The sequence below is a fragment of the Amblyraja radiata genome, chromosome 3 (assembly GCF_010909765.2).
Source record: "Amblyraja radiata isolate CabotCenter1 chromosome 3, sAmbRad1.1.pri, whole genome shotgun sequence".
NCBI classification, from domain to species: domain Eukaryota; kingdom Metazoa; phylum Chordata; class Chondrichthyes; order Rajiformes; family Rajidae; genus Amblyraja; species Amblyraja radiata.
The window spans coordinates 93,592,389-93,613,674 of NC_045958.1; the positions used below are offsets into that span (position 1 = coordinate 93,592,389).

At 43.6% G+C, this 21,286-nt stretch overlaps 1 protein-coding gene across 5 annotated transcripts in view; it reads right to left on the reverse strand.

Moving 5' to 3' along the window:
• The window catches only part of htt (huntingtin), a 214,299-nt gene that overhangs the window by 105,555 nt on the left and 87,458 nt on the right, over positions 1-21,286 (reverse strand). For all 5 annotated transcript variants that reach the window (XM_033018340.1, XM_033018344.1, XM_033018343.1 and 2 more), the window contains 7 exons: positions 19,657-19,796; positions 13,396-13,459; positions 10,986-11,086; positions 10,118-10,264; positions 8,452-8,572; positions 4,096-4,238; positions 707-858 (listed from right to left, as the gene is read on the reverse strand). In XM_033018340.1, the coding sequence (XP_032874231.1) occupies positions 707-858; positions 4,096-4,238; positions 8,452-8,572; positions 10,118-10,264; positions 10,986-11,086; positions 13,396-13,459; positions 19,657-19,796 (868 nt within the window). The remainder of the gene's footprint in view (positions 1-706; positions 859-4,095; positions 4,239-8,451; positions 8,573-10,117; positions 10,265-10,985; positions 11,087-13,395; positions 13,460-19,656; positions 19,797-21,286) is intronic.

The window sequence follows — 21,286 nt, forward strand, 5'->3', positions numbered from 1 at the left end:
TGAAGATACAATTCCAGAAATGTAATTACCAAGCATCCTCGAGACTAAATGAGCAATTAGCTACTTGAATGAAGTACTAAAATGTAAACTGAGTTACTAGTTAGTGTGAATCACGGTGAAGATTAGGTACTAAAAATGTGTAGAACAATTACCATGTTTAAAAGGCTTTTTGTACTTGGATAGGAAGGACAGAATGAGATTAGGGCCAAAAAAAAAGCAAAGTGATGGAGTAACTCAATGGGTCAGGCCGCATCCCTGGAGAACATGGACGGGTGATGTTTCAGGTAGGGATCCTTCTTCAGACTGCAAAGACCTAGAGAGGGTAAAAGGCTGGCGGGGGGGGGGGGGGGGGGGTCCAAGAGGAGGAGAAATGTCTCGAGACGGGACATTTGGAGATGGGAGAAAGGGGTTGTCACTGGGAGGTGAGGACTCTATTCTGAAGTAAAAGCCCCGGAGACAGAGGCGACGGTAGAAGAGCTCCACATCATGGCAGGCCCGAACCACGTTGAGGTTGGGTGTAGGGGTAGGGGATTAGAGCCTATTGCTAACGGATAGGCATGGATAGGTACCACAGTCGGCATGGTAGGGTGAGCCTATAGGGCCTGCTCCTTTGTTGCATATCTCTATGATTCTGTGGTAACTCAGAGAATAATCATGGGTACACTGACCGGCAGCGAGGATTAAAAAAATATATAATTCTACTTACCAGCCAGCAAGTTCCCAGATAATATTAAAGCATCTTGATGAGAAGAAAGATCCAAAGGAAACCAGGCCGAAGAAAGTAGAGACAGTATCATATTGACCATCCCCACAGTACAGCTTTTGCGGGAGTCATCGGTTGGACTGTTCTGAGATAAACTAGGAACCAAACAATAGCAGTGTTAACTTGACAAACTGCCTTCACTTTTTTTTTAGAAAGAAATACTGTTTTTAGGTTCATGAGAAACTGGATTAACTGGTGGGCATCAAGAATGTGAGTATTATAGTTACTATCACTTACATTGAGCATATTCATGGGAATATTGCATTAATTGATAACCAGTACAACATGGCAAGACCACCACGGGACTCCAAACTAACCTTGCACTGCATGAATATTCTTTCAAAGATAGACACAAAATGCTGGAGTAACTCAGCGGGTCAGACAACATCTCTGGAGAAAAGGAATAGGTGACGTTTCAGGTTGAGACACTTCTTCAGACTGAGAGTCTGAGGAGAGGAAAACTAGAGGTATGAAAAGGTACGGAATAAATCAGAGCCAGCACAGATGACTCAGGAAAAAAGCGAAGCCCACAATGGCCCATTATTATCACCTTGTCCACAGCCAACAATGGACCATTGTGGGTTCCACCTTCCTTGAGTCATTAGTGCCGGCTCTGATTTGTTCTGCACCTTTTCATACCTCCAGTTTCTCTCTCCCCTGACTCTCAGTTCGAAGGAGGGTCTCGACCAGAAACGTCACCTACTCCTTTTCTCCAGAGAAACTGCCTGACCTGCTGTTACTCCAGCACTTTTTGTCTATCCTCAGTATAAATCAGCATCTACAGTTCTTTCTTACACAAGAATATTATTTCCCCTTTCACTCAGTTGGTTTTGAGCTCCGTTGACTGGTAGATCTCTTTAAAATGTCTGCATTCAACTCTACGAAACCTTCCTCCATTCCATTTGGAGGGAATTAGGACTCAGGTTGCACAAAAAGCATTTAAGACGTTTTATGTTTGACGCTCATATGCATGTTTGGCATAGCTTCACGAGTAGTGAACCAGTATACAAGCTGTTTTCATGAGAAAAAAAGTGTTTAAAGATGTAATGACCCAACGATTTGGAAGGAAACACAACAGATTGGAGTGACAGAAAACATTCAATGTTTCCATATAATATGTTATTGGATAAGGTTAGGATTGCAAGGCATTAGGCCTAATACATAGGCATGAATTGGCTAACCAACAAAAAATAGATGGTTGGGATAAATAAGTCAATTTTGGCTTTGGTAGTCGGTAACTAGTGGGGTGTCTCAGGAATTAGTGCCAAAGCTTCAACCGTATCCAATCTATGCAATGACTAAGATTAAGGAACCGAGTGGACTGTAGCCACACATCTGCCGATCACGCCAAGATAGCTAGGTTGCAAGAACCTGCATCGTGACACGGAGATTGTGGGGGCAAGCTGGCAGATGTAATGTGGACAATGTGAGGATAGCTGCTTTGGAAAGAATAATGAAAACATCTAATTAATATCTCAATGGAGTGGGGTTGCAAAATGTTGTAGCATAAACTGTTGGGAAGGAGGGGGGCAGGTGGATAGTAAGTCATAAAACAGAAAACATGAGTTAATTGCGAGGCTAATGGAACATTGGTAAGGAGTATGGTGTATTAATGGAGGGACACTTCAATAGAAATGTTAGTTTTTGGTCTCCATATGTAATGAAGGATGTGTCTGCAATGGACCCAGTGCAGAGAAAGTGTACGATGTTCCGAGAATGAAGGGGTTGACGTATGAATAAAGGTTCAGCAGTTTGGGGCTCTACTCATTGGAGTGTGGAAGAATGAAAGGTGATCTTATTGAAACATATACAATTCTGAAGCTTCAACCTAAAACACCAACTCTGTCTTTATTTTCACAGACGCTGCTTGACCTGCTGAATGATTCCAACTTTTTCTGCTTCTTTTTAAAATTCCAATGGAGACTGACAGAACAGATGCCAAGAGATACACTAAGTGTATCTCAGACATGGGGCCATAGTTTCAGAATAAGGGATTATCCAGTTCAAAAAGCTATAAGGCTAAATTTATTTTCTCACAAAGTAATGAACCTGGGGAATATCTACTTCCCATCACAAAGGAGGTAAAGGAATATGTTAATGGACAGACATAAATCACAAAGGAATCATAGGAGAGAGCTTTATCACAAGCAGAGAAATCATGCTGAACATTTCTAAAACATTGGTCCATTCCCAGTTGCATTCTTATAGAAAGGATGTGGAGGCGCTGGAGAGGATCCAGAAAAGATGTACAAATATGGTTGCTGGGCCGAGGGATTGTCGTTAGAAGATTAAATTGGAGAGGGTAGGATTGTTTTCCCAGAACATAAGGCAAGGGGTGAGGACTTGATACGAGTTTATAAAATGATGAATGATCCAGGATGGTGAACAATGGGTATCTGTTCACAGTGGTGGAAAAGTTGAAGACTAAATGTTGCAGCTTTAAAAAAAAAAAACTTTGGTTGGTTGGCATTTGGAGTAGTTGGTCTGCAGTTCTGGTGACCACATTACAGGAAGTGGTGGGTTTGAGAGAGTGCAGAAGAGGTTCATCAGGATGTTGATGGGGTTAGAGAGTATTAGTTATAAGGAGAGGTTGGACAAACCTGAAGATAGACCCAATGTGCTGGAGCAACTCAGCAGCTCAGGTAACATTGCAGGAGAAAAGGAACAGGTGACATTTCGGGTCGGAACGCTTGTTCAGACTATCCCTGCGGAATTATTTCAGCACTTTGTGTCTATCTACTGTATGTACCAGCTTCTGCGGTTCCTTCCAACACATTTGGACAAACTTGAATTGTTTTCTCTGGAGTGTTGAAGGCTGACGAGAGATTTGATGAGGTTTATAAAATTATGAGAGGCACAGATAGTGGAGACAGTCAGAACCATTTTCCCAGGGTGCAAATGTCAAAGACTAGAGACCATAGTAATAAGTGAGATGGGGAAATTTTAAAATATATGTGTGCGGCAATACTGTGAACAATAATGGACCTTGAATCAGTAAATGATTCATTGGTAGACATAAAAGGCTGCAGATGCCACAAGCGTCAGCAAAACACAAAGTGCTGGAGGAACCCGGCGGGTCAGGCAACATATGTGAAGGGAAATGGATAGGCAACAGATTAAGGGACTGACGAAGGATCCCGACCCAAAACATCACCTATCCTTTTTCTCTGGAGATGCCGCCTGACCCGCTGAGTTACTCCAGCACTTGTATGTATCTTAGACAACACTTCAGGTCGGGACCCTTCTTCAGACCAATGAGAAAGATTTATTAGGACTTTGTCAGGACAGAACAGCAAGATGTCTGGTGATGGTGGTGAATTCTGTTCCCTTACCTGAATGAACGCCCCCTGTTCTTGTAGAGATTGACTCTGGATGCTTGCGAACTGCTGGTCGTATATCCACAGTGCCAGCCAATGCTCCAATTACACACAGGGAAGTTCAAGGAGAGCAAACACAAAACCTCACAGCAACCAAGCTGCAAATAAAACAATGACCAGTTGAAAAAAGCTTGGTTACATGATGAGTAAAATGAACAGATAAAATTAGAATATTATTTGCCAAAGCATCTTTCCCATGTCACAGAAAAGTAAAATTCCTCAAACCAGGATTCTAGACAGCTGCTCCAGGAAAACAGGAGGACCACAGGTTTAGTTTAGAGAAATACTGTGCATTCAGAAAGTATTCAGACCTTCATTTTTTCCACATTTTGTTACGTTACAGCCTTATTTTAAAATTGATTAAATTCATTTTTTTATCACCAATCTACACATGACCCCAGAATGAAGAAGCGAAAATAGGTGTTTAGAAATATGTGCAAAGTAATTAAAAATAAATAATTGAAATATCACATTTACATAAGTATTCAGACCCTTTGCTATGACATTCAAAATTGAGCTTCGGTACATCCTGTTTCCATTGATTATCCTTGAGATGTTTCTACAACTTGATTGGAGTCCACCAGTGGTAAATTAAATTGATTGGTCATGATTTGGAAAGGCACACCCATGTCTATATAAGGTCCCACAGTTGACAGTGCATGTCAGAGCAAAAACCAAGCCATGAAGATGAAGGAATTGTCCATAGACCTCCGAGACAGGATTGTGTCGAGACACAGATCTGGGGAAGGTTATAAAACAATTTCTGCAGCATTGCCGGTCCCGAAGAGCACAGTGGCCTCCGTCATTCTTAAATGGAAGAACTTTGGAACCACCAGGACTCTACACAGAGCTGCCCGCCCGGCCAAACTGAGCAATCGGGGAGAAAGGCCTTGGGAGGTGACCAAGAACCTGATGATCCAGAGTTCCGCTGTGGAGATGGGAGAACCTTCCAGAAGGACAACTATATCTGCAGCACTCCACCAATCAGGCCTTTATGGTAAAGTGGCCAGACGGAAGCCACTCCTCAGTAAAAGGCACATGACAGCCCGCTTGGAGTTAGCCAAAAGGCACCTAAAGAACTCTCAGACCATGAGAACCAAGATACTCTGGTCTGATGAAACCAAGATTGAACTCTTTGGCCTGAATGCCAAGCGTCATGTCTGGAGGAAATCAGGCATCGTTCATCACCTGTCCAATACCATACCTACGGTGAAGCATAGTGGTGGCAGCATCATGCTGTGGGGATGTTTTTCAGTGGCAGGAACTGGGAGACAAATCAGGATCATGGGAAAGATGAACGGAACAAAGAACAGAGAGATCCTTGATGAAAACCTGCTCCAGAGTGTTCTGGACCTCAGACTGGGGTGGAGGTTTCGCCTTCTAACAGGACAACGACCCTAAGCACACAGCCAAGACAAAGCTGGAGTGGCTTTGTGACATGTCTGTGAATGTCCTTGAGTGTCCCAGCCAGAGCCCAGACTTAAAACCGATCGACATCTCTGGAGGGACCTGAATAATAGCTGTGCATCGACGCTCCCCATCCAACCTGACAGAGCTTGAGGATCTGCAGAGAAGAGTGGAAGAAGTTACCCAAATACAGGTGTGCCAAGCTTGTAGCGTCATACCTAAGAAGACTTGAGGCTGTAATCGCTGCCAAACGTGCCTCAACGAAGTACTGAGTAAAGGGTCTGAATACTTATGTAAATGTGATATTTCAGTTATTTATTTCTAATTACTTTGCAAAAAGTTCTAAACACCTGTTTTCGTTTCATCATTCTGGGGTATTGTGTGTAGATTGATGATTAAAAAAAGAGAATTTAATCCATTTTAGAATAAGGCTGTAATGTAACAAAATGTGGAAAAAGTGAAGGGGTCTGAATACTTTCTGAGTGCACTGTAGCATGAAACAGGCACTTTGGTCCACATAGACCATTGATCACCCACGCACACTAGTTCTATGTCATTCAATGATACTTTATTGTCATGTGTACCTTGATGATGCTCTGATTTACATACAACCTGATAAAATCATACAGCAGACCTCACCTGGGCAGTACACAAGAGTGCCACGTTTCTGGCGTTGACAAAGTCACAAAGGTTCACCTAACAGTCCGATCTTCTGCTCGCAGTGGCGAACCAGGCCTGCCGCTGGGTGACCCCCCTGCCCAGTCGCTCTCTGCGCCCATCTATTTAGAATATAATTGTTCTGGATTATCAATGATTAACACAAAAATATTCTGGGGAGATCAGTATCATGTGAGAATTTTAAATATTCTATTCAATAATTTTAAACATAGAATCACCGGCTCAACTCATCCATTCCAACCAAGATGCCCCATCCAAGCTCTTTCCATTTGCTTGTACCTGGCCAATATGTCACTAAACCTTTTCTATCCATCTACTGGCCTGAGTGTATTTTAAATGCTGTTATACCTACCTCAACTACCTCCTCTGGCAGCTCGTTTCAATTAACCACCACCCTCTGTGTGGAAAAAGTTGCCCCTCACGTTCCTATTAAATCCTTCCGCTCGCCCTTTAAACCTATGTCCTTTGATTCCTGATACCCTTGCTCAAGGTAAAAGACTGAGCATCTACTCTACCTATTATCCTCATGATCTTATACATCTTTCCTATCCATGTTGTCCACATTTATTTTAAATGTTGTGATAGTACCTGCCTCAACTAGCTCTCTGGCAGCTCATTCTAGATACCCACCAGCCTCTGAGTGAAGGAACAATTGATTAGCACTAATTAAGTCATTGATCTGAAACAGGTTTACTAGAACGGTATGATATGGTATTTTATTTGTCACATGTGCTGTGGTACAGCGAAATTCATTTTAGTATATGGTTCAGTACAAGTAACACTATACATAAGCACTTAGTTGCAGGATCAGCCATGCCAAGCTTAGTCGTGGTGTCCTCCGCCGCTGCTCCACCATTGTAGGCCGTGCCTGGTCCACGTGCTCGGCCTCTTGGTGCAGCGCCCGGCCCAGCCAAGTCCCGAGCTGCTACGGAGCCTCCAGTGGTCCACTCCACCGTCAAGGCACTGCACTGCCTCCCGCAGCCGGTCTGCCTACCACCCTCCAGGAGGGTTCCCGTGGTTTCTCAATCTGCAGCAGGTGAGCTGGGCCATCTGGGCGGGTTCCGGTCCGCAGCGTGGGTCCTCCGTCCGTGGCGGACGATCCCGGGTCTGCGGTGTGCGGGCTGAGCCTACCGGGCAGGTTCCAGTTTACGACGTGGGTCCACCGCCGCGGTGAGCTAGCCGAGCCTATTGGGCAAGCCCCCGGTCTCCGGCAGGCGAGCTGGACTTTCCGGGCGGGTCCACAGTCTATGGGCCACGACGCTCCCAGGGATACGCTCGCCGCACACGTGGCACATTTCTCCTCGCTCTGCTGGCGGTCGGGCCCAGTCCAGCATAGCTGTGCATTGCTCGCCGGGAGCTCCCTTCTGCCCCAGTGCAGCGCTCACCAGGGGCTCCATTCTGCCCCGGTGCAGAGATCAAGGGGAGCTCATCTGCCCCAGTGCAGAGATCCCTTCTGCACTGGTGTAGCTCTCGCCAGAAGCTCCCTGGATTAATGCTGCCTGGATTAGTTGGTATTAGCTATGGCAGGGCTGAACAGACATTATTTTCTCTCGAGCATGTGCAAATATGTTGCCCCTCGGGTTCCCATTAAATCTTTCTCCTCTCGTCCATGAGGACTTCACTGAAGTCTCTTCACGTCCTCTTCACTAATATCACTCAGCTTCAAAAACATAATCTCCCCCCAACGGACAATTCTCCTTTTCCCAGGAATCAGGCGAGGGAGTCTTCATCACTGCATCCTCTCCAAGGCAAGCATATCCTTCCATATATATGGACTCATCAGCCCGAATTACACATGATTACATTACTCTTGTTTTCTAACTATGTTGCAATAAAAGACCACATACCATTAACCTTCTTTGTTGCTTTATATCCTTACACTTCACATACAAAAATCCCAATGACCAACCAGGTTTAAAATATATTCTGTTCTTCTGACAAAACTATCTTAAATTGGAATAAAAGGCAGAAAATGCAGGAGTAACTCAGCAGATCATGCAGAACCTCTGGAGAACATGTAAAGGTGACGTTTTGGTTCTGAGGAAGGGTCCTGACCCGAAACATCACCTATCCATGTTCTCCAGAGGTGCTGCCTGACCTACCAAGTTACCCCAGCACTTTGTGTCGTTTTTGTAAACCAGCATCTGCAGTTCCTTGTATCTCTATCTTAAATTGGACTGTATTTATAAAGCACACAAGAACAAAAAGTTTAAAAAAAATACTTACTATAAGGGCTCGAGAAGTGGACGAGGTTAATGCATGAGACACCGCAGTGATAACACGAGAGAGATTGTTCTCAATTGTCACATCAGTGGTACTCTCTGAAATGTTGAATCCTCTGTAGGTTCTGGAAGATTAATTTTGCAAAGAGGTCAATTCACTGATCAAAAATAAGGTATGGTATATTTTTCTATCAATCAGAGAATAAATTCAAAAATTTACTAGTCGGCCATGCAGAGTGGAAACAGGCCCTTCGGCCCAACTTGCCCAACCTGACCAACATGTCCCAACTACACTAGTCCCTCCCATCTATTTTTGGCCCATATCCCTCTAAACCTGTCCTCTCCATGCACCTGTATAAATGTTTCTTAAACGTCGCGATAGTACCTGCGCAACTACCTCCTCCGGCAGCTTGTTCCATGTACTCACCACCCTTTGTATAACCTTTCCAGGTTGACAACATCTTTCCTGTAACATGGTGCCACAGTATAAGTGTATAGCAGTAGTACACTGAAACAGTAAACAGAGTTGCCAATTTTGGCGCCATTTTCATTGTGTTTAGGTAAGCACATGGGTGTTCAAGGAATGGAGTGATGTGGATCACGCGGACAAAGAGAATTAGTTTAACATGACATCATGTCCATTACAGGTATTGTGGGCCAAAGGGCCTGTTCCAATGCTGGACTGTTCTCCATAGGCTCTATGTCACTCCTCCTTCACTTATACAATACGTGCAAATTAAACGCAGACTAACGTGGAGCCCATGACCCTGCAGAGGAACATTATTAGCTAGTAATTGGCACTGAGCAACAGGAGGAAATATTATAGCAGAGTACCCAAATCACGGTTAAAGATACAAAGTGCTTGAGCAGCGTTTTGTGTCTTTTTTTTGTGGAAAGAAGGGTCCCAACCCAAACGTTACCTATTCACATTCTCCAGAGCTGCTGCCTGACCAGCTAAGTTACTCCAGCACTCTGTTTATTTCTTGTAAATCAGCATCTGCAGTTCTGGTTAAAGATGTAAGTTTTAACATTGCGATGAGGGAAGACAGATGAAGCTGAGGTGTTCAGAAAGCTTAGCTGCAGAGTTGAGCCTGCACGGCTTAAAGCAAAACTAATGGGAATGCAACTATTTAGGGCAGTCATTGGTTCATATGTTATAGGAACAGAATTACGCCATTCGGCTCATCAATTCCACTCCCCCATTTAATCATGGCTGACCTATCTTTCCATCTAAATCCCATTCTCCTGCCCTCTCCCCATGACTCCTGACACCTTTACTAATCAAAACTCTGTCAATGTCTGCCTTAAAAATATCCATTGACTTGGCCTCCACTGCTTTCTGTGGCAATGAATTCCACAGATTTACCACCCTTTGATTAAAGAATTTCCTCCTTATATCCTTTCTAAAGGTACATCTTTTTATTCTGAGGCTATAGGTCCTAGACTCTCCCACTAGTGGAAACATCCTCTCCACCCAGGCTTTTCGCTATTTGGTAAGTTTCAATGAGGTCCTCCCTCATCCTGCTAAACTTCAGCGAGTACAGGCCCAGTGCCGTCAAACGCTCATCATATGTTAACCAGATCCTTCCTGGGATCATTCTCGTAAACCTCCTCTGGACTCTCTCCAATGCCAACACATCATTCCTCAGTCTTCAGTGTGTGTCAAATACCTGGTGATCGCACTCACTGCAAAGTGAGAAGTAGATTGGGTCTCATGCATGAGAAGCTGCAGGTAGGCACTGCTTTGATCTCTGGCTACTGCTACCACAGGATCCGACTGCCCCTGATCACAGTCAAAAAATAATCGAGGGATAAGCCTGCAAATGCAAGAGAAGAAAAGTTAAACACATACGGAAGTAAAGTACCTGATTTTTGACTTCTCATCCTAGTGATGCTCTTGTGCACCCTTTAGACTAAACATACTCTGAAAATAAGGTTATCACATTTAATTTTGGTTTGACCAGTTTGTTCAGATTTAAAAGCACCTGCTTGATTTTGCAAAACCATTCCTTAAATAACAGATGCAATATTTTATTTAAATACAGCTTTATCAACCTGTCCTGCTACATTAAAGATACATACAGCTCTGAAACAATGTTCATATTAGTGATCAAAGATAATGGCTTCAGTATTCCCAATAATTAGTTGGAGGAATTATCAGTCTCTCCAGTACTTGCACTATACATTATTCCCTTTATCCTGTATCTGTACACTGTGGATGGCTCAATTGTAATCATGTATTGTCTTACGCAATACAACGTAGTACGCAAAAACAGCTTATCACTGTACACGTGATAATAAACTAAACTAACTACTTGGTGAACAATTTAGATATAGCGGAGAAGGGGGGTTCATAAGTGGTGGGGAGGTGGAGTTGGATGTCATCAGATGCAACTCAGGAGGAATTGGTATTTAACAGATTTGTAGCAAAGAGATGGGAAAGTGCACATTGTTTTGTATGAGCAGGTCTCTCGGCAATTGTATGGGAGAATGCCTCTTCCACATCTTATGGCTCATTGCGGCCATCTCAATCATTACCTAACGAGGGTTGTGGCCGCCACATGCCGTACCCGTGGATCCTCATCTCCCAGTAGATTAATGATGACATTATTGATGGCTCGCTCCTGAAGTTTCAGCATCTTCAAAACAAATCAGTTTAGTTTAGTTTAGAGATACCATGTGGACACAGGCCCTTCCTCCCACCGAGTCTGCGCTGACCAACGATCACCCCGTACACTCGCACTATCCTACACACAATTTACAGATGGCCAATTAACTTCCAAACCTGCAAGGTTTTGGAATGTGGGAGGAAACCAGAGCACCCGGAAAAAACCCCATGCGGTCACAAGGAGAATGTACAAACTCCGTACAGACAACTGTCATCAGGATCAAACCAAAGTCTCTGGCGGCAACTCTACTGCTGTGCCAATGTGCCACCCAATTTGATATCCAAATTGATTTGGATTAAATAGGCAAGAAGCGACACTTGTATTCAAGTGCATTTTAAAACAGCCATAAAGACTCGCAATACAGGCAGGTAAAACTTATTTCATCACAATAGATGTAGAGAGCACAGATATATCACAAATGTTTAAGCTCCTCAAATCGCAAGGTCGTTCTTCTTAACAACTATAGAAACCGTATAATACTGAAGGAGCCACACATGCTTGCCATGTTCCAAACTAATCATACCTTCTAGCACTTAGTCAATAATCTTGGAAGAGGACAAATTCAAGTTTACTTCTGCTAAGATTTTGATAAATGCAATACAAAGATATAGCCTCTTGCTGAAAGGCCTTGCCCATTGTTCTTCATTCAAAACTTTCAGAATAATGTCATGGCAGAGAAGAGGCATGGATGGGGGACATCAGGCATGATAACTGAATGGCAGGGCAGGCTCGAATGAATGGATGGCCGATTCCTACTGCTATTTTCTTGTATTCTTGTCTTCTATTCCTTCTTCCCCCTAATTGCATCATTCATTTCAATCACTTCTTGAGGTCGCGGGTGTCATTCTAACTGCTCCAGTCGTAAAAAAAGTTTCTTGTGAATTCCTCATTCTATTTAGCATTTTATATTGATAATCCCTAAATATGTAAATTTCATAGCAGAAAGACAACTTTGAATTACCCGATGTCAGCCTTTAGACTTTAGAGCTACAGCACGGAAACAGGTTGAGCAGCGATCACCCCGTACACTGGCATTATCCGACACACAAGGAACAATTTACAATTCTGCTAAAGCCAATTAACTTGTACGTCTTTGGAGTGTGGGAGAAAACGGGAGCACCCGGAGAAAACCCACGCAGTCACAAGGAGAATGTATAAACTCCGTACAAAGAGCACCCGTGGTCAGGATCAAACCGGGGTTTCTGGCGCTGTAAGGCAGCAACTCTACCACTGCACCACTGTGCTGCACTAAGTCAGTAAGGTAAACTGAAAATTCTGAATATCTTGACCCCGAACAATTAGAATCGGTTTCTGACCCGAAACGTCACCTATCCATATTCTCCCGAAATGCTGCCTGACCCACCGAGTTACTCCAGCACTTTGTGGGTCTTTTAAAAAAAAATAAGCCAACATCTGCAGTATCTTGCTTCCAGAATGAACAGCGTTGACTGATTTAAGGGAAAACTCGATAAATGAGTGGGAGAACGGAAAGGTTCATGGTGACTGAATTAAAAAACAAAGGTGGGAGAAGGTTCTTATAAAAAATAAAACATAGCCGTTAGCAGCCACGCTGACTGGCGTATTGTGATGCAATTTACAGACTAAAAGATAACATACTGATGAAGCTGAATTTTAGTTAAAATATAAGAAGATATTAAATTGGCTTCTGGGCTAGTTTACAGCTTATATTTAGTCTCAAATTAGGCTTGCCTCAGGTTGCGGGTGTGTGAGATAATAAATCCTATAACATTGTCTCCCAAGTGAGGAAGTGACAGAGAAAGAAACAGCTAGTCACATCTTTGAAGTAAGATGCCGTAAACCAAATGGCCAATGTTTATGAGGGACCAAATGACAGAGAGGAAGCAGCGAAAAAGCTAGGGTGATCTCTGTGAAGATAAAATGTCGTAAACCAAATGGCCAATGTTATCTTGTACCATGTGACAAAAGGCCTTTGATGTGATGCCTTTTTCTGTACCTCTGACCATGACTAATGTCTGTGGAATGTGCTAAGGTGACAAAGAAACACTATATAATGCAATGTAATTCTGTTGTTCAGAGAAGTGGACGGAGTATTGGTCACTTGACTGGAGTTCTCCCTCCCTTCCATCGGCCGATAATAAGTAAAGTTGTGAACTGGTCTACCAAACAGTTTGTGTGGTGTCTGTTTATTAAGAAGCGAACCTGGTTTAGTAGTTATAAAAGTAGCTTTTTCAATACCAAATACATTTATATAACATATCGAAGAGAATACTACTTGCAAGAAAGGACTGAAAACTTACCCCAGTGTAGTGATGTTGACCCCTGTGAAGGTCCACTGTTTTCCGTTCCAAGAAGCTTACTAACCTGAGAAGCACAGGCATCATCAATGGTCAGTTTAAAGAAACATTGGAACAAAGCTTCATTTTCTCAGCAATGGTCAGGCAGTTAATTGGATAATTCTAATAATGGGATATTAATGGGATAATCACTACTTAATTCTCGGCATTCAAACTGCTCCATAGTCTTGCTCTTCACTACCTCTGCAACCTGATCCAAAAATATCTCACACCTCCAAATGACAAATTCTCCTCTGTTCCATTATTGTTGAAAGTGCTCTCAGTTGCATAACTATTAGCCCCTGGAATCCCCTCAATATACCACTCCACATCTCCATCATTCAGATATCTCAAAACCTATCTTTCAGACTACTTTTTGGTCAGATCTTTACCTGGAGTAGATAAATAATCCATGAGAAGCATTCAATGGAAGGACCATGGACAGCAAGCGTTGAACATTTCATCTAGACTAGTTTTTAGTTTCAGAGATACAGCGTGGAAAAAGGCCCTTCGGTCCACCGAGTCTGTGCCAGTCAGCGGTCACCCGTACACTAGTTCTACCTTACACACTAGGAACAATTTACATAGGCCAATTAACCTACGTACCTGAACTTCTTTGGGATGGGAAAGGAAACCACAGCACCCGGAGAAAACCCATGCGTATAGACAGTGCGTATAGACAGCACCCGTAGTCAGGATCGAACCCGGGTCTCAGGCGCTGTAAGGCACCAACTCTACCACTGCGTCACCCAAGCCTACGGCACCTGGTATTCCTTGGCGGTCTCCAATCCAAGTACTAACAGAGCCTGAGCCTCCTTAGCTTCCGAGATCAGATGAGTGGGAGTTTTCGGACGTATGGCTGTAGGCCTAAATGTGACTCTGGATCCTCTAGAGTGGCTCAATGGTGGTGCTTTATTTGTTACAGGTACAACTGCACAGCGAAATTCTATTTGCATATATTACTCATGCCATCGCTGCTGTTTTTGGCGCCATTATTTAAAGTCCAAGGTCCGGTTGGCCCATGTGCTCGATGTACTGGAGCAGTTCCCGCAAACAGACGTCTCTCTCCTCGTCCGGCCTTCTTTGTATCCCGGGGGCACCTCCTGCAGCCGACCTTGAAGGTGCTGGAGGCATTACCCTGCTTCACCCTACTGACCCACTCCTAGCACCCGACCTCTCTAGCTCCCTCCTAGTTACGTTGTCCGACGAGCCTTCAGGCGGGGTACTTAAGGTTCAGTTGACCATTATCTGGTGTAATCAGGGGTCCCATTTAGGTCATATAAAGTCTGGCCTTGTCGGTGACGTCAACAACCAGGCACAAAATAAAGGTTGGCCAAGAAGGTATACCAACACTCCGAAGCTGGTCTCAAGTTATAACCCATCTGTTTCTGTCTCTCAACATTTAACTTTTCATTTTATAGAGGACAATTTTTAGAAGATCTATTAAAGATTTTTCCTACATTTTTTCCAGTTGTATATTCCAAACAACAAAACCAATGGGTAAAATTTCACGGACATCTCCGTTCATGCCCCCAAATCATCTTAAAGATGTCTATTTACCACTCATTAATCAAAGGGAACAGCTTTCTCAAATTGCCAAAAAGGTTAAGCGTTTAGAGAATTGTGGGCCAAACGCAGGCAGGTGGCACTAGTGTAGATGAGGCATCATGGTTGGCATGGGCAAGTTGGGCCGAAGGACCTGTTTCCATGTTGTATGTCTGTGACTCCGAACAATTTTATATGCAGTTCCCTCACTGTCACGGGGTCAAAGTCCTGGAGTTCCCTCCCTAACAGCATTGTGGGTATACCCACAGCTTAGGGACTGCAGTGGTTCAAGGCTATAACTCTGCCATCTACAGGGTGCATCAAGCTTACAGTCCCCTCCATAATGTTTGGGACAAAGACCCATCATTTATTTATTTGCATCTGTACTCCACAATTTGAGATTTGTAATAGAAAAAAAATCACATGTGGTTAAAGTGCACATTGTCAGATTTTAATAAAGGCCATTTTTATACATTTTGGTTTCACCATGTAGAAATTACAGCAGTGTTTATACATAGTCCCCCCATTTCAGGACACCATAATGTTTGGGGCACAGCAATTTCATATTAATGAAAATAGTCATGTTTAGTATTTTGTTGCACATCCTTTGCATGCAATAACTGCTTGAAGTCTGCGATTCATGGACATCACCAGTTGCTGGGTGTCTTCTCTGGTGATGCTCTGCCAGGCCTGTACTGCAGCCATCTTTAGCTTATGCTTGTTTTGGGGGGCTAGTCCACTTCAGTTTTCTTTTCAGCATATAAAAGGCATGCTCAATTGGGTTCAGATCGGGTGATTGACTTGGCCACTCAAGAATTGACCATTTTTTAGCTTTGAAAAACTCCTTTGTTGTTTTAGCAGTATGTTTGGGATCATTGTCTTGCTGTAGAATGAACCACCGGCCAATGAGTTTTGAAGCATTTGTTTGTACTTGAGCAGATAGGATATGTCAAGACATTTCAGAATTCATTATGCTACTACCATCAGCAGTTATATCATCAAAGAAGATAAGTGAACCAGTACCTTCAGCAGCCATACATGCCCAGGCCATAACATTCCCACCGCCGTGTTTCACAGATGAGGTGATATGCTTTGGATCTTGGGCAGTTCCTTCTCTCTACCATACTTTGCTCTTGCCAACACTCTGATAAGTTAATCTTCGTCTCATATGTGCACAAGACCTTTTTCCAGAAATGTGGTTGTTCTTTTAAGTACTTCTTGGCAAAATGTAACCCGGCCATCCTATTTTTGCAGCTAACCAGTGGTTTGCATCTTGCAGTGTAGCCTCTGTATTTCTGTTCATGAAACACAGAAGTCTTCTGCGGACAGTGGTCATTGACAAATCAACACCTGAAGAGTGTTTCTGATCTGTCAGACAGGTGTTTGGAGATTTCTCTTTATTCTAGAGAGAATTCTTCTGTCATCAGCTGTGGAGGTCTTCCCTGGCCTGCCAGTCCCTTTGCGATTAGCAAGCTCACTAGTGCTCTCTTTCTTCTTAATGATGTTCCAAACAGTTGATTTTGGTAAGCCGAAGGTTTGGCTGATGTCTCTAACTGTTTTATTCTTGTTTCTCAGTCTCTTAATGGCTTATTTGACTTTCATTGGCGCAACTTTGGTCCTCATGTTGATAAACAGCAATAAAAGTTTCCAAAGGTGATGGAAAGACTAGAGGAAAGACTAGGTGCTGAGAGCTCTCTTATACCTGCATTAAGGAGGCAATTAAACACACCTGAGCAATTACAAACACCTGCGAAGCCATGTGTCCCAAACATTATGGTGCCCTGAAATGGGGGGACTATGTATAAACACAGCTGTAATTTCTACATGGTGAAACCAAAATGTATAAAAATGGCCTTTAATAAAATCTGACAATGTGCACTTCAACCACATGTAATTTTGTTTCTATTACAAACCTCAAATTGTGGAGTAGAGGCAAATAAATAAGTGATGGGTCTTTGTCCCAAACATTATGGAGGGCACTGTAAATGCTGGATCAGCTTGCAAAGCCAACATCACATAAATGAAGTGAGAAAGTCTTACAGTTTTACATCTTGTAAAACTTCTTAGGTTGAGATGCCATTGAAATACAAGAGGGGTGCTGTATTTTTGAAGGTGATGGGTTTTAATTGAAACATTAAACAAAGGCCACGTGTTTGATCAGTTGGATGCAAGTGATCCCTGACACTATTCCAATAAAGCACTGGTTTAAAGCTTCATGTCTCAGCATAAATGATAATGAGCAGATAAATATCATTTGGTGACATATGTAAAGAGATCTGTATTAATGGAGCTTTAATACCGATCTTTTAACAAATGTCACCAACTCAGATTTACCTGCTCATTATCATTTTTGCTGCGCCATGCCTACCAGGTTTCCTACATTACAACGTTAATCATTGAAAGCGCCTCATCGACTGCTGAATACATTTTCTTTTTTTTTAAGATTAATTTTTGGATCAGGGCATTGTTGTCAAGGCCAATATTCACTGCTCATCATTAGCTGCCTTTGAGAAGGTAATGGTGAGCTGCCTTCGTGAAATGCCGCAGCTCTTCTGGTTAAGTCCTTCTTGCATTCGACAAGGTTCCTCATGGTAGGCTGCTCTGGGAGATTAAATCCCATGGGATCAAAGGAGAGATAGCTGAATGGATAGAAAATTGGCTTCATGGAAGAAAGCAGAGGGTGATGGTGGAAATTTGCCTTTCGGACTAGAGGCCTGTGATTAGTGGTATGCATCAGGGTTCCGTGCTGGGCGCATTGCAGTTTGTCATCTATATCAATGATTTGGATGAGAACGTACATGGCATGACTAGCATGGCATGTTGGGCCAAAGTGTCTGTTTCCACGCTGTATGACTCCATGGCGCTAAGTCCTTCCATAATGGTGTTGGATGGTTGATACACACTGCAGCCGATATGTGCTACTGGCAGAGGGAATTAATGCTTAGGATGGTGGATCCAAAACAGCTCGTCCTTGATGGTGTTGAGCTCATTAAGAATTGTTGGCACTGCTCACATCCGACCAATTGCAGAGACAAAAAAATCAGACTCCTTGTGCCTTATAGATGGCATCAGAAGACCTCTCACTAGAAATGGTAATACACAGAAACACAGAAAATAGGTGCAGGAGTAGGCCATTCGGCCCTTCGAGCCTGCACTGCCATTCAATATGATCATGGCTGAACATCAGGAACATGTTTCCTGCCTCTAGCGTGTCCAAGCCCTTAACAACCTTATATGTTTCAATGAGATCCCCTCTAGTGTATACAAGCCCAGCCACTCCATTCTCTCAGCATATGACAGTCTCGCCATCCCGGGAATGCTAAGATGATTAAACTCTCTCTTCTGGTGGTTTTGTCTCAGTCTGATTAGGGATAAGGGAAGCGAGAGATATAGATGGTGATATAGAGAGATCAAGAACAATGAATAAAAGATATGCAAAAAAGTAACTATTATAAAGGAAACATGCCATTATTAGCTGTTCGTTGGGTGAAAACGAGAAACTAGTGAGACTTGGGTACGGGAGGGATAGCGAGAGAAGGAATGCCGGGGCTACCTGAAGTGAGAGAAATCAATATTCATACCACTGGGCTGTAAGCTGCCCAAGCAAAATATGAGATTCTGTTCCTCCAATATGCGTTTAGCTTCACTCTGACAATGGAGGAGACCTAGGACAGAAAGGTCTATGCGGGAATGGGTAAGAGAAGTAAAGCGTTTAGCAACCGGGAGATCAGGTAGGTTCAGGCAGGCTGAGCGAAAGTGTTAAGCAAAACGATCGCCCAGTCTACGTTTGGTCTCGCCGATGTATAGGAGTCCACATCGTGAACAACGGATACAGTAGATAAGGTTGGAGGTGCAAGTGAACCTCTGCCTAACCTGAAAGGACTGTAGGGGTTCCTGGACAGAGTTGAGGAAGGATGTATAGGGACAGTTGTTGCATCTTCTGTGGTTGCAAGGGAAGGTATCTGGGGGGGGGGGGGGGGGGTGGTTTGGGTGGGAAGGGATGAGTTAACCAGGGAATTGCAAATGGGAACGGTCTCTGCGGAAGGCGGAAATGGGAAATTGTAGCTAGTGGTGAGATCCCGTTGGAAGTGGCGGAAATTTCGGAGGATTATGTGTTGTATGCGATGGGTGATGGGGTGGAAGGTAAGGACTTGGGGAGCTCTGACTCTGTTATGACTAGGGGGAGGTGGAGGGGGAGCAAGGGCGGAGCTGCGGGGTACCGAAGAGACAAGAGTGAGGGCCTCATCTATGATGGGAGAGGGGAAATTCCCATTCCCTAAAGAATTAGGACATCTCGGATGTCCTGGCATTGAACACTTCTCCTTGCGCAGATGCGGCATAGGAGGAGGAATTGGGAGTAGGGGATAGAGTCTTTGCAGGAAGCAGGGTGGGAAGAAATGTAGTCGAGATAATTGTGGGAGTCAGTGGGTTTGTAATAGACGTCAGTCGATCGTCTATTTCCTGTGATGGAGACTCTGACAATAGAGCACATACAGGGAGATGAGTTTAACTTGCATCATGTTTGGCACAAACATTGTGGCTGAAGGGCCCGTTCCTGTATTGCATTGTTCTGTATTCTATTAACCAGATCAGACATTTATATAAATGTTTTATTTGATTATCAAATAATGCAAATTGCCTTGTTCCCAGCAACTGGAAGCAGTCAGACAACAAGCTTACCTGAAGTCCATCTCGGCCAGCGTTTCTAAGAGTTCAGTCCTCACTAACCAGTAAGAATTATTTTTCAAGTTGAGGAGGTCGATGATGAGTTGTAATCCCAGCTCACTGTAACTGCTGTTGCACAGGCTCGTGATGCATTGCTGGGGAAAGAGACCAGATGATGACAACCAAGTCCAACCATGGCAAATTCTACATGACCTCAGTTGCAGTAACAAGTGTCACAAGCTGTAGCTCTACTTCCAAGATAACAGTGTAGCCATTGTTGTCGAGTTGCTGCAGCACAAAGCCAGAGACCCGGATTTGATCTTGACTACGGGTGCAGTCTATACAGAGTTTGTATGTTCTCCCTGTGACCCCGTGGGCTTTCTCCAGGTGCTCCGGTTTCCTCCAGCAGCTCGTTCCATACACCCACCACCCTTTGTATAAAAAGTTATCCGTCAGGTTCCTGTTAAATCTTCCCCCCTTCACCTTAAACCTATGCCCTTTGGTTCTCGATTCCGCTACTGTGAGCAAGAGACTCTGTGCGTTTACTCAATCTATTCCTTTCATGATTGTGTACACCTCTATAAGATCACCCCTCATCCTCCTGTGCTCCAAGGAATAGAGTCCCAGCCTGATCAACATCTCCCTATAGCTCAAGCTCTCAAATCCTGGCAAAATCCTTGTAAATCTTCTCTGCACCATTTCCAGCTTGACAATATCTTTCCTATAATGTGGTGCCCAAAACTGAACACAATCCTCTCACCATGTGGCCTCACCAACATCTTATGTATCTGTAACAAAGACTTCCCAACTTCTGTACTCAAGGTACAATATGCAGTGTGAAATGCTGCTGTTGAAATATTAAAGATTTAAAAGAATGGAGCAATTGTAATGTATGACAGTAGATCCTCTTCTGGGAGCAGTGGTCGCCTGGCTCCGGTGCCATCTTGGATCTCACTGGTGGACAATCAGCACATGGCTCTCAATTACTCATTATCTATATTCATTACCTGGATGAGGGGGCAGAACGCAAGCTATCCAGGTTTGCTGAAGGCATGAAAATAGGTGGAAAGGCATGTTGCAATGAGGATATTAGTGCACTGCAACATGATATTGATCGATAGATCGAACGGGCAAAAATGTGGCAAGTGAAGGGAAAATGCGGGAAAGCGCAAGACCTTGCACTTTGATAGGAGGAATCAAAAGGCAGATTATCTAAATGGGTGGAGAGTGAAGAACAAAAGAATACAGGTTGACTGGTGCCTGATTCTCAAAATGGTATCACGCAAGGGCGGTGAGTAATTAAGGTGACAAATGGCCCTCTATTGCAGTTTAGAAGTTGGGAAGTATTGTTACAATTGCACAGGGTATTGATGAGGCATGTCTGGAATACTAAACAGAGTTTCAATACCTTTATTTAAGAGAGGATTTACTGGCATTCTGAATTAATAAGCACATTGGTTATCACAAACAGCTAAAAAAACAAACTTGTACTGTTGTAACAGCCGCGGGACTTGTTAGCGCCCGCCGGGGGCTCCAACATCAAGATCCGGAGCGTGGCTTTACATCGCCCGGCGCGGCTTTAAGTGGCCGTGGGACTTGATAGCGCCCGCCGGGGGCTTTGACTTTGACTTCGGGAGAGGAATGG